Source organism: Muntiacus reevesi, chromosome 2 (assembly GCF_963930625.1).
Source record: "Muntiacus reevesi chromosome 2, mMunRee1.1, whole genome shotgun sequence".
In the NCBI taxonomy this organism is placed as follows: domain Eukaryota; kingdom Metazoa; phylum Chordata; class Mammalia; order Artiodactyla; family Cervidae; genus Muntiacus; species Muntiacus reevesi.
The window spans coordinates 69,455,975-69,470,318 of NC_089250.1; the positions used below are offsets into that span (position 1 = coordinate 69,455,975).

General features: G+C 45.4%; 1 protein-coding gene across 1 annotated transcript in view; it reads right to left on the reverse strand.

Moving 5' to 3' along the window:
* The window catches only part of PTPRT (protein tyrosine phosphatase receptor type T), a 1,090,723-nt gene that overhangs the window by 651,299 nt on the left and 425,080 nt on the right, over positions 1–14,344 (reverse strand). The window contains exon 6 of the mRNA XM_065919188.1: positions 5,879–6,053. Within this exon, the coding sequence (XP_065775260.1) occupies positions 5,879–6,053 (175 nt within the window). The remainder of the gene's footprint in view (positions 1–5,878; positions 6,054–14,344) is intronic.

Genomic DNA, 14,344 nt, shown 5'->3' on the forward strand with positions numbered 1-14,344 from the left:
CAACTATTCTAGTCAAGTAATCTGTAAACCACAGGCTGTAAACTCAAAGGCCTACAGGAGCAAGCCTAGTGCGGTGAGCAAAGTGGGCCAAGTCAGGGCAGGGGTGAACTGTGGAGCGTCCCAGAACAGGGCAGCTATACCAGTCCACTGCTGCCATCCTAAAATGCAGGCTCAGTGTGGCCAAACCGATGCAACTTCAATAAGCATTTAAGGATTGGAACAAAATGTTAAAAGAAAAAAAAAATGCAACCTAAGTAAAGCATCTCTGCAACCAACTTGGACCAGTAGGCTGCATTTGATGACCTCAGCCCCATTCCCCAATGTCCAGAGAAAAGAGACCTTAAGATGAGTAAGTTTAAATTACCATAGTACAAGAAGCAGAAAAAGGAAAAGTAACCAGTGTGTTGATATTTGATCAATATCTCCTTGAATATAGTAAAATATGATTATCAATAATTACAGATATAACTATTGTTCAGTCGCCAAGTCATGTCCAACTCTTTGCAACCCCAGCACGCCAGGTCTCCCTGTCCTTCACTATCTCCTGGAGTTTACTCAAATTCATGTCCATAGAGTCTGTGATGCTATTTAACCATCTCATCCTCTGCCACCCTCTTCTCCTTTTGCCTTCAATCTTTCCCAGCATCAGGGTCCAAAGAAGGAGGGAATGGCAAACCACTCTCGTATTCTTGCTGCAAGAACCCCAGAAACATGAACAGTATGAAAAAGTGGAGATATGACTGAATGGGTATCTATTTTGTACTAAGATCTATACCTATATTTTCTCCCTCTAATAAGGATCCAACTAGCTATATTTGTCCCCGTTGAACAGATGAGGAACCTAAGACTTGAAGCGAATATGTAATTTCCCTGAAGACACAGAGAGCTGGGATTGAAACTTGGGATGTTGACATCCATACACAAAATCTATACTCTTGACCCTGCCCAGCTGCCTTGATAGAAAGTCACAAGGGACTTAAATCCGAACATCTGACTCTCAGCACCAGTATTGGATTTCTTTGAGGAACTAGTCTGTATATTGATAAGAAGTTCTGAACCCATGGTAGGTTGTTAAATGGAGTTAAAAGACAAATTTAAAAAAAAACACCACCAACAAAAGTTTTATGAGTTAGAAAATTGTCATCAAGACCACATCTGTATATTTGAAGATACCTAAGCCCTTGGGATAAGCTAAAATACCTTGGAATCAAAGACTTTAGGAAACCCAGAAACAGACAGCAAATTAGTGCATTTATGAGCAGTGGTCTGGAACAGGTAGGTTGAGGGGCCAGATTGTCAATTGAGCGAAACCTCAATTACAGAGTAATCTACTGTATACCCAGGTACATTATCACAACTCCATAAACAGCTCCTCGGAATGAAGTAATTCCAATTCACTTGCATTTTGATCTGTGTGTTGCCCTGAAAATTTTGTATTACCTACACTCAAATGAGGTGGTGTTTTCTGAAGCACCGATGCTCACAGCCCCAGGACAGTACACAAGCCATAAGCCAGCCATAAACACACCCACCTAGGGAGAGACAGAGGCAGAAGTGGGGACGGAGGTCTCCACCCTCCACGGCTTGGCCCCGCACAAGCACCTGCCACAGACAGCGTCAGAGGGACCTCCAGCTCCTGGCACCCTTGGGTGCCAACCTCTGCGTGGCCTGAGTTCCAAATGAGTGATGCCAGGTGGAGGGGACCCATGAGGTCAGGAGACCGAGCACAAGCAGGACCAGAAACTTTTCTTTTGTTCCAGATCCCTGGCTCACTGGTGGTGGATAGAGGAGGAATCTGGGGAGTCTGGTGTAGTGGGGACTCCAGGACCCAAATGTTCCCAAGCCCACATGTTGGGCCCCATTTAAAAAAAAATGCTGGCTGTTCTGTGCAGCAGGTGGGATCTTAGTTCCCCAACCAGAGACTGTATCTGTGCCCCTGCAGGGGAAGCACAGAGCCCTAACCGCTGGACCACCAGGGAAATCCCATGACCCCCACTTTAACACTCCCTCCTGTATGCTCTGCACATGGGGGAAGCACCAGTCCCCACTCTGCACAGGAAGCCTCAAAGGGTCTCTCCGGGGCCACAGATATGGGATCAAGATCGTGACCTGGGACAAGGGTCCTGCCGCATCCACTCCATTTCAGTTCAGTTCAGTCACTCAGTGGTGTCCTACTCTTCGTGACCCCATGGACTGCAGCACGCCAGGCTTCCCAGTCCATCACCAACTCCTGGAGCTTGCCCAAACTCATGTCCATCGAGTCAGCGATGCCATCCAGCCATCTCATCCTCTGTCATCCCCCTCTCCTCCTGCTTTCAAACTTCCCCAGCATCAAGGTCTTTCCCAATGAGTCAGTTCTTCCCATCGGGTGGCCAAAGTATTGGAGCTTCAGCATCAGTCCTTCCAATGAATATTCAGGGCTTATTTCCTTTAGGATGGACTGGTTGGATCTCCTTGCAGTCCCCTGTACTCTCAATCCCTTGGACTCTCAAGAGTCCTCTCCAGCACCACATTTCAAAAGCATCAATTCTTTGGCATTCAGCCTTCTTGATTGTCCAACTCTCACATCCATACATGACTACTGGAAAAACCATAGCTTTGACTATGTAGATCTCTGTCAGCAAAGTGATGTCTCTGCTTTTTAATACACTGTCTAGGTTTGTCATAGTTTTTCTTCCAAGGAGCAAGTGTCTTTAATTTCATGGCTGCAGTCACCATCCACAGTGATTTTGGGGCTCAATGTCCACAGTGAGCCCAAGAAAATAAAATCAGGGATCGAACCCAGGCCCCCTGCATTGGGAGTGCACAGTCTTAGCCACTGGACCCTCAGGGAAGTCCTGTGTGTGTGTGTGTGTGTGTGTGTGTGTGTATGTGTGTGTGTGCGTGTGTGTGTATAGGGAAGGGTTAAACCCATTTCTCCAGGAATCTGGCAGTTGGTATCCCACCCCAGAAAGGAAGGGAACAGTGGAAGTATGATGCATGAGTTAAAAACGCAAGTTAGCAACAGGTCAGGGGACCGCTGCTATGAGCCCAGCCTGCAGTCTGGATGTTTTTGACACTGTTCAGGACACGATGCTACCATATGCTGACAAGGCCACAAGCCTCAGGCCCTCCAGGTGAGGCCTAAATAGCACGATCCAGCCCCTGGGCCAAGCCCCGCTCTGCCCCTAAGGACCTGTCTCTGCTTCTCAACCTGGCTATGGATGTTCCTACAGCTGTAAAATGAATGAAAATAAAACCAAGGTGCAGAGCCACAGTCAGGACTAAATAAGATCATGGATGTGAAGGGACTTCTACATTCAAGGGGTCTAGTTTCCAGCTGACCCCCAAGTGAAAGTAAAAAGAGAAAAAGTGCAACAGGGAAGAAAAATAGGCACTAAGAAAATGCAGCATTCCATAAAGGATTTCAGTAAGGTGCAACAAAGCAGGATTCATTACCAGGAGCACAAACCCACCTTCACCCACCATGAAGGAGGCTTCTGAAGGAGGTCACCCAGCGCACCCCTTAAAATGGAGCGCTGAGGGCTGCAGGTTGGGGGGACAGAGCAGATCCATGGCTCCTGGATCGTATCATTGTACTGCTCCCTCTAGGCTGAACTCAAACCCAAGGAAACACAGCCAGCAAAGGACAAACCACAGTCCCAGGGCACCCTGGCCACCCCTCCAAACAAAGGCCATGATGCTTCACCATGGAAACCACATCCTCCGTCCAAGAGGATTTGGCCCCACGCCTCCTTCTTCATACCTGAGAACATAAGGAAAGACTAAATGGAGTGTCTTCTGACTCCCTTTGTCTGCATGAGAACAGTTCAGAGCCCTACACTAGCCCCAGTAGTTCTTTATCCAATCCACTCATTACCAACGCTAACAAAGTCCATTCTCAGGATGGGGCGGGAGGCGTCCACTGCCGTGTGGGATATGGGATATCATCATACAACAGGTACAGTGAGCACTCCAGAGGACCCAGCTCAGGAGTAACATATTCACTTCACTGACTATCGGAAAGACCTACAAAGTCCACTTTATCACACAGATCAACCTTATGGTACCAAAAAGTCAAGAGATGAGACTAACAGGATCGAAACGATAGTATCTTTGATATATATCCACACTCAATGTAAACTGTTTTAAAGATGATTGTTTTTCCTGTTAGTTGTTCTATTCATAACTACTCAATTTATTGATCTTCAACTTAAGTGTTCATAGAAGTCCAATGATGAAATGAATTCCTGCTGAGGCCAATAACTCATTCACTGATCCACCACTCAACAAATATTTTAAGGTTGAGTCGTATGAAATGACTGATCGTGCAGGGCAAAACCATGGGACACTGGTGGTCTCAGATGGCTTGGCATGCTCAGCACACATGCCAGGTACTCTGCTAAGCTTAGGGGCCTGACTGTGAACCATGGAACACATGGAAGATGTCCCAAACTCTGCTGAGCTTATATCCTAAAGGGGGGACACAAAACTGCCAAGTAAATGAAGAAAAATATACAATTTGGAAATGTGAAGAGTGGAAAAGAAACAAGGTAATGTGACAGAATGTGACCATGAGAATGGCGGGGAGCTAGGACAGGGTAATTTTCTCAAAGAAGATGGCAAGTTGACAGTCAAGCTGAGATCTGACTAATGACAAATGGGCAGTCATGTGAATATCCATCTGGAGTCAGGACAGCACAGGAGAGCGAATCTCAGATGGCAGACTCCCCCAGGAAAGGTAATCATTACACAGGTAGGCAAAGAGAGGTCAAGGTTCCATACCAACCCATCCTTTGACCAAGGGAACCAACTCAGGAGCCTTCTCGGGGGTTGAACAATGCTTCTATCTTCAAACACACTGGGTATCATTCTGCCGCTAGCATTAAGATGAACAGCTTCACTACTTCATTCACTAAATTACATTATATTAAAATTTTAACCAGTGAACATAACGCTGGAAAATGAGAACATCCATACACTGCTGTTTTCCTGTATAAGCTGTCAACCTATTTTTTTTTTTCAAAAGCAATATTGCAACACAAAGAAAAATCCATAAAGATGCTCATATTCTTTGGCCTAACAACTCTACCCCTAGGGAATTTATCCAAGGAAATAATCTGGTTTAGTAGAATAAAAATATTCTCTTCAGAAGAACTCAATTGAGGTGTTAATTGTTGCACACACAGAGGAAAGATAAAAACAAAAACACCTGGAATTATCTAAATGATGACAGAGATTTTTAAAAATAGGATGATTCACTTGATGAAATACCACACAACCATTAAGCACTGTAACAAAGATTATAGAATCTTTTAAAAATGAATCAAATATCCAGCTCCTTGAAAGACACAGAAAAGGGACAATGTACATATTTTCATGGAAAAACACATCAAAGATACCTCAAGGTGAACAAGAAAACTGGGAAAAAACTGATTCAAAGTCAGTGTGGTGGGGGTTATTTATTTCAAAAGTCCATCTAAAATATTGTCACTATATCGAGTTTTCAATAAAATACCCCTTAGAAACAATTGTTTTCTCGATCACTGTGACAGAATGCCACCGAAGCACAAGGACATTGGCTCACTCTAAATTTAAATGTAAAAAAAAAAAAGCCAAATTTGGAGATGTCTTCCATGTCATCTATCCCATAAGCTTTCATGTACAGATCTTACATCTAAGATTCAATTTTGAATGACAGTGAAATATTGCATGATTTTACAGTAACTTTTTTTTGTTTTTTTGAAGTGGGTTGATGAAGAGAATTTAAAGCTGTTTCATTCTATGGAATGAGTGAAGGAACCACAGATAAGAAAACAGCAGTCTTAGCTCTTCCCACCATGCAAGCTTGGGGTCAAAGGATCCCTATGAGACCAGCCACCCGGGTGGTGGCACTCACCTTTCACGATCAACTCGGCATAGTTGGACACACCAGAGCCACCGTCGGAGCGAATCACACAGCGGTACTTGCTCACGCTCCGCTGGGTCGTGTCTGCCACGCTGACTGTTGCCGAGAAACGCCTGTGGTTGACCACACGGGTGACCATGAGGGCCGTGTCCCTTCCATTCCATTGCTGCAGGACAGAGGAAAGGAGGGAGAAATCATAGTACCACGTGCTCCCAGTGTGGAAGCTCCACCCACCGCCACACCCCTGGGGCCCAGGACTTTCCATTATAAGGAGTCTACATTGCTGGTATCGGTAGGTGACATGATTCAAGAATAAACTTTGCTAGGGAGCTGATGCGACAGGGCAGCTGCCTGGCCATAGGAAGAGAAGGCACAGCCCCTTCTAAACACCTTGGCTCCTAGCTCATCTGCATCTGGGGTTGGCCCTTGGCCCCTTAAACTTCCTCCCATTTTCACTCATCTCTTAAGCAAAACCCACAGGCTATCCCCAAGAGCAGACTCAGGTAAGTCAGTGAAAACATAGCCCACAAGTGGTAATAAACAGCTGGTGTGCTGGTACCCCACCCACAGGTTCTGAGGCCCCCTACGTGGACCAATCTGTCCCCCAGGTACAGCGTGGATGGGGGCTTTTCAACACCTCTCCCCCTTGTCATATGCTCCTTCCACTGCCTGGAGCCTCCTGTCTGCCTGGAGATACACCCGCTGTCTTAAACGCCCAGGTGCAGCTCAATAGCATCTCCAGTAAGTGCCCTTGACTATCACACCACCTTCTCAAAAGCTCCTCACTCTCCTATGTATGGTACAAACTTGCCACACAATTTTTCCAACAAGTGTTTCCCTCGATAGACTGTGAGCTGCCCAAGGGCAGGACTTTGTTCTTTTCATCTCCAGCACCATGACTGATACCTCTTGAATTGATAAACGTTTCTAGAATCAACATTTTTAATACAACATTTTTGTCTTCACCATCCTGGATCTTAGATGTGATATTCCGGGTTTGAAAAAGTCCCTGTTTCACAGTAGCAAGTTACAATAACTGATAGGAAAACAAGTGCAATTGAATACCATTTGTGCAACCTCAGGCAAGCAATTTCATTTCTCTGGCCTTCAGCTCCTCTTTTAAACCATGGATCTGATACTGGGACTTGCTTTATGGAGTTATCGTGACAAATAAATGAGAAGGCATGGAAAACATTGAACACATAAAGGCATATTCTGGTGTCAGTGGAGCTTTCTAAATCAGGGGTCCCCAACCTCTGGGATCTAATGCCTGATGATCTGAAGTGAAACTGATCTAATAATAATAGGAATAAAGTGCACAATAAATGTAATGTGCTAGAATCATCCTGAAACCATACCCCTCGCCCCAAGGTCTGTGGAAAAAATTGCTCTCCACAAAACCAGTCCTTGGTGCCTAAAAGCTGGGGGATTGCTGCTCTGAATTAACCATGGAATTAGAGGTTTAGTGGGGTAAAGTGGATAACAGCCCTTCAAAGATGTCTATGTCCTAATCCCTAGAGCCTGCAGATACATCACTTTACATAGTAAAAGGGACTCTGAAGAAGTGATTACAGATTTTGAGATGGAGAGAGATCCTGAATCAAAGAAGAGGACTTATATGCAGAAGAGGGAGGCTGGATGGCCAAAGTCAGAGAAGGAGACATGGCGATAGAGGCAGAGGTCAGAGTGACATGATCGAAGGCTTTGAGATGAAGGAAGGAACCATGAGCCAAGGAATGCAGGGCAGGGTAGCCCCCAGAAGCTGGAAAGGGTAAGAGGAGAGATTCTCCCCTGGAACCTCCAGAAGGAGCCCAGCCTGCTGACACCTTGATTTTAGCCTGTAAGACCCAATTCTGACTTTTGATCTCCACAACTGGAAAGTAATATATTTCCATTGTTTCAATCCACTAAGTTTGCAGAACTTGTTACATCAGCAATAAGGAATTAACACAAACAGCAAAAGACTAATGAAGTGCAAAAATATTACTTTTTTCAAGTTTAAATCTTATGTTGATGTCTCCTCCAGGACTATTTCACTTTTCTTCTTAATGACATCAGATTCCAGCGAGGATTAAGTGCATCCCCTTGAACCATTTACATTTTTTCTGTTTAGCTCCTAAAAACACCAGTATTTCTCCCATGGAAGAATAAGAAATTGTGGGTTGTCTTATAAAATCTCTGGAAAAACAGGCCTTTCGATAATCACATTTGTCATATTGGGAGCAGGCAACAGCAGGACATGGACAAGCTGAGGGCCCAGAGCCACGAAAGGCAACAGCGCTGTGATGGACCGGGGCAAGGAGCCGTGGAGGTGAGGTTCAGAGAGATGAGCCCACACGCAAGGGCAAGCAGAGGCTCAAGGTCAAGGCGACTGAGCAATCACCCAGGAGGAGCCCTGAATGCTGGGGCAACACAGCGAAGGGATTTAAGCAGAGAGGATGAGTAAGCAGCACAAGTACCAGCCACTGTCAGCCCCAGACAGAGGCAGAGAAGAAACGGGGAGAAAACAAAGGGAAATTTTACTGTGCAAGAAAGGACTCAGAAACCTCAGACCCCAGGCAATAGATAGGTTTGAGTGGATGCAGGTGGGACGGCCAAAAGCCTGAAGTGGACCACAGCCCAGAGACAAGGGGAGAGAGTAAAGCCTTCCAGCCATGACATAAAATGCCATGTAAGTGCACAGGGATTCAGATGCTGGGATGCTCAGAAAGAGCAGGACAGTGAGGGGAAGTCAAAGTCCTGGGAAAGCCAGAGCAGTGCAGGACACAGATGGCGCACGCTGGAGCCCATGGAAAATTCCGCCAAACCCTTCGGCCCGTGTCACCGCTTCGTCCTGTTGGAACTCTTCTCTTGTCACCTGTAATATTTTTCATCCATAAGTATACCCTTCCACCGAAAGTTCCAGGCATGCCTCTTTTCATCTTGTGGCAAGTGTTTGGGAGTTATATCTGCTATAAAACGAATCATCTTTTAGCCCCTCTGAGTTGATGACTCAATTGAATCAATTTCCCAGTGGGCACTCAAAACGGTGTCTGAGGTTGGGTTCTCCAGACAGAAGCACAGTCTGGGGGCACTGGCTCATAAAGCATACTTGGATCTGTTCTACCCAGCACCTTCCTATCTCTGCCTCTTCCGCCAGTACACTAAATGAGCATACATGCTAAGTCGTTTCAGCCGTGTACGACCCTCTGTGACCTCATGGGCTGTAGCTTGCCAGGCTCCTCTGTCTGTGGGATTCTTCAGGCAAGAGTACTGGAGTGGGTTGCCATGCCCTCCTCCCATAGGGTCTCTGGAAAGTCCATGAGCCACTGCCTTGAGACTTGCTGGTTGTCTGCTCCTGAATCTATGTTTAAAAATTTTTTAAAAAGAGAGAGACTAGAAACTGATTTCCACAGACAACATGGGAGACTCAAGCACCCCTGCAATAACACACTGCTTCCTCTGAAAAGTCAATATAGCCCCTGTGAATAAAGTTCCATAACAGAGTTTGATAAATATTTTGTTCAAAGTAACGGGATTTGTCTGAGTGTTTATTAAGTAGAAGTCACATTAACGAACATAGCTGAATGCTCAGTCTGTGTCAGGCATTGTGTTAAGTGGCCTATGCTTAATCCACCTAAAGTTCCTAGGAAAAGTCCTTTTTAAATGGTGGGGCGCAGACTAGCAGTTATCAATCTGACCTGGGAACCTGGGAGAAATGTTCATTTTAATGAGAATTTGAGGGCTGCTATACATTTGTGGAGGCTGTTATTGGGGTTGGTAGTCTGAGTTGTCTTTTCCCTTTCCCTTATTCTATTATTAATCACACTGGAAATGTACTCATTATTTAACAAAACAGAAAATAAGGGAGTGTGGAGTGTGGAAGGTATAATTTCTGCCCAGAAGAATTTATAGGCCAGTGCTAAGATTCCAACAAAACAGCAAAAAGGGCAAAACATAAACATAAAGTATTAAATAGCATCCTTCAAGGAAGAAAACATGGTCAGCAGAGAATGAGCAATGCTCTTAGAATAATCTAGAGTGGTGGTTCTCCAAGGATGGTCCCCAGACCCACTGCATTAGCAGCCCCTGGAACTTGCTAGAAATGCAAATTTTCTGTCCCCACACTGGACCTAATAAACCAGGAACACTATGGGGGTGGGGGAAGGACACTTTTGCTTTCACAAATCCTCTAGGTGATTCTGATTCATGATAAGGCATGAATAAATCCTAAGAATATTTCTATTTCTCAAATGAGGAAGAGAGAGGTCAAATGACATGATTTAGAATTGTTGTCGTTGTTCAGTCACTACGTTGTATCTGAATCTTTTCGATCCCATGGACTGCAGCATGCCAGGCCTCCCTGTCCATCACCAACTCCCGGAGTTTACTCAAACTCATGTCCATTGAGTCGGTGGTGCCATCCAGCCATCTCATGCTCTGTTGTCCTCTTCTCCTCCTGCCCTCAATCTTTCCCAGCATCAGGGTCTTTTCAAATGAGTCAGTTCTTTGCATCAGGTGGCCAAAGTATTGGAGTTTCAGCTTCAGCATCAGTCCTTCCAATAAATATTCAGGACTGATTTCCTTTAGGATGGACTGGTTGGATCTCCTTGCTGTCCAATAAGTTGGAGTCTTCTCCAACACCACAGTTCAAAAGCATCAATTCTTCGGTGCTCAGCTTTTTTTATAGTCCAACTCTCACATCCATACATGACTGCTGGAAAAACCACAGCTTTGACTAGATGGACCTTTGTTGGCAAAGTAATGCCTCTGATTTTTAATATGCTGTTTAGGTTGATCTGAGTTTTTCTTCCAAGGAGCAAGCACCTTTTAATTTCATGGCTGCAGTTATCGTCCACAGTGATTTTGGAGTCCAAGAAAATAAAATCTATCACTGCTTCCATTTTCCCGCCATCTATTTGCCATGACGTGATGGGACCAGATGCCATGATCATATTCTTTTGAATGATTTAGAATAGTACTTCTCATACTAATGTGCATACAAACCACCTAGGGAATCTCATTAAAAACGCAGACTCTGATTCCTTGAGTCTGTGCTGAATTATTTGACATAATTCTTTTTTTAAAAATTCATTTATTTGGCTGAGCCAGGTCTTAGTTGCAGCACAAAGGATCTTTAGTCTGGACAGGCAGGATCTAGTTTCCTCACCGGGAATCGAACCCTGGCCCACTGCAATGGGAATGTGGAGTCTTAACCACTGGACCACCATGAAAAAAAATCCCTTGAAATGTTTCATTTCCACCAAGTTTCCAAGTCTTGTCAATGATGCTGGTCCGTGAATCATAGGATGAGGAACAAAACCGTACAAGACTCTGCGGAATGATGCTGGAGTTAGGATGTGGACCCAAGTGATCTGATTCTAGACACTGAGGCCTTAATCACGTCGCCAGCTGCTGGCCAGTACACGACAGTGCAGTTACCCCGTGGCACTGTGAGGAGGGCTGTATGCAGTGTTGCAGAAACTCATTTGCTTGTTTAAAGAACATCAAATGCCATCCTGCAGGAAAATATTGCCCCACAGAATACAGTTTGGAAATCGATGTGATCGATACCCAGCTTTCTAGAAACCTTGGGGGTCTCACAGTCAGAAATATCTCTGTGGGGAGGGGCAAGACATCTTCCTGAATTCCTGGCTAGCAGACTTTCTGGATATATTATTAAGGGACACCATAGCCAATGTGCTACGAGATTTGGGTGGTTTTCTTACCCCAACTCTATCAGTCTAAAGCAGTGGCTGTCAAATGTTAGCATATGTAAGAATCACCTCCAAGGTGACTCAGTAGGTCAGGGGTGAGGCTAGATTCTGCACTTAATTTTCAAAAAATTTTATTTTTTGGCTGTGCTGGGTCATCTTTGCTGCAGGTACGGCTTTCTCTAGTTGTGGTAAGCAGGCATCTCATTGCTGTGGCTTCTCTTCAAGAGGCACACGGACTCTAGACACGTGAACTCAGTAGCTGTGGGCTTAGTTGCTCCATGGCAAGTGGAATCTTCCCAGATCAGGGATCAAACCGGTGTCCCCTGTACTGGCAGATGGATCCTTAACCACTGGACCACCAGGGAAGTCTGAGATAATCTGCATTTCTAACAAGTTCCAGAGTGACACTGAGTCTGCTGGCCTTGTCCTACATCTCCAAGACTTGAAGGTTAATCATCTTAAGTCCCTCATTGTTAAGCAAGAATCCAAATAATACCAGGAAACATGTAAACATTCCTTAAATCCAGGCCATCTCCTGAGGCTGAGCGACTGATCACCACACCAAGGACGCTGAGCCAGGGGCCATGGGTGTGGCACCCCAATCCTGACGCTGCTCTATTGGCAAAGCAGGAGTCGTGACCACAGGTGAACCAAATCCACCTGAAAAGTGGTTACCTGTTTTCTTTGCCAAAAAGGCTCTGTCTGCCTGCTCTATCCCTTGGGGTTGCACATGCCCAGAGAGTGAAACTTTTTCCAATCTATCCACCCAGGAGGGCCCGTGTGCTCTAAGCTGAACAAAGGTATTTTTGTAGCCTCACTGGTAGTTCATTTTTATACCCATGTCTCTCCCATTGTGGCAACAATTCCTTTAGAAACCGTTCTCCCTTTCGCCTCTTCTACCTGTTTCTCGCTCTCTTTTAAAACAATTCAAATTCCACCTTCCCTTAGTATGTTTTGCATTACGTGGAATAAGTCCGCTTGTTCTGAGAGCACAGACTCTGCAACAGCAGGGGTTGCAAAGGCCTAAATCTGAACATTTCTGACCCTGTGGCATTTGTGGATCCCCTTCACACCCAGGCAAAAACACCTCTATCTTCAGGAACTATCTAGAAAGGAAGACAAGAAAAGCACCTGATGCCAGGGAGACTCTGCTGTTTTCATATCACCTGATTAGCTATCAAGGCAGCTGTAATGGCCTTACCATTCTACAATTCTCCATCGTCTCTGCTCCAGTGTCAGGACATTATTCTCTTCACAAAGAGATAAGACACAGCCTGCAAAAACGGCTGTCATTATTACAGGGAGTGCATGCAGGCTTGCAATTGATTTATAATCGGCAGAAGTGGAAACATCACTGTCTTTAATAAAAGGAAACTCTGTGCAACGGACGTTGCGCCTGTTTTATAGGAGATATTCTAACACTCGGGTCCTGGAAGCCTCCTGTGTGCTGATTTGAGTTCCTAGCACCGAGAGTGCGTGCAAACACACATGTAAAATTAGGCCACCATTTCCAGTTGAAAATTACTCCAATTGCTCCAGAAATCTCCTGGCTAGAAAATATTTAGGTGAAATACCCACAATTCATTCGTGATGAAAATTCTTCTCTAGTCACACTGCTTGCTTCAATAGCATGACATTTAGCAACTTGCTAAAATCCGGCCCATTGATTCTCTTAAGACCATATTTGTACCTCTTTGGCAATCTCTACAGAATAGCTTTTGATTATTCTTTATTAAAAGTTAAAAGAAATTGAAGTGGACATAAATCATTTCTGATTAGCTGTGCTCAAGACCTCCCAAGGGACCACTGCACGCATGGCTGACTGCCCAGCTCAGGTTGATTTCTGGGTTCGGAGTTCCTGCAGTGGCAGGAAGGTTCTGGCAGAAGCCCCACAGGGATCCATCAGCCCTGAACAAAGAAGATGAAGCTGTGGTGCAGGGTCTGTGCACAGGCCATCACCCTGGGTGGCCTGATGTCCCTTTGACTATTTTCAGTTTACCTTTCTGAACTCTGCTCACAGGCCACTTCTTCCAAGGGTGCTTCTCTGAGACTCATAGTACTCCCAGCCCTCCCTACTCCCTACCTCCTCAGCGGACTCTTTCAGCCCCTGGGAACCCCATCACATGTGTGATGAGACATTTAACTCCATGATTAGTTGCTTAACGTTTCTCTCCACTGTTGAAAGGGAAGTTCTGTGAGGGCAAGAAGCAGGCCCAGCACTCTTCCTCCCAGCGCCCGTGTGCCAGGGCAGGGTGAGCCGGCTCAAATCCCAATGTACATAAACAGGGAGTGGGCCGAGGGAAAACACTGAAGATAAGGTATCAGGAATTAAAGGAGCAAGGACTCCTCTGCTGGTCCAGTGGCTAAGACTCCATGCTCCCCATGCAGAGGGCCCAGGCTGGATCCCTGGTGCCACAGGGAACCAAATCCCACGTGCCACAACTAAAAAAAGATCCCACAAGCCGCAATAAAGATTGAAGAGTCCACAAGCCACAACTAAGCCCCAGGGGAAGTTAAAAAAATTATATTTAAAAGGTGCTTTAGTAAGTAAAGGAGCAAAGAACACATGTGAGAGGGGACATTTCCAGGTCAGAGTTGCCTATGGTCCTCAGAGACGAGTTGCACAGGATGGAGGAAGCTAAGGACCATGCATCTGGTGCAGACATACCTAAGAGAACCCAACCCCATGCAGATCCAAACACCAGCTAGATGTCCATCTCCTAAGTCACCCTACAGGAGCTTTTTAAAGTTTGGGGTCCCT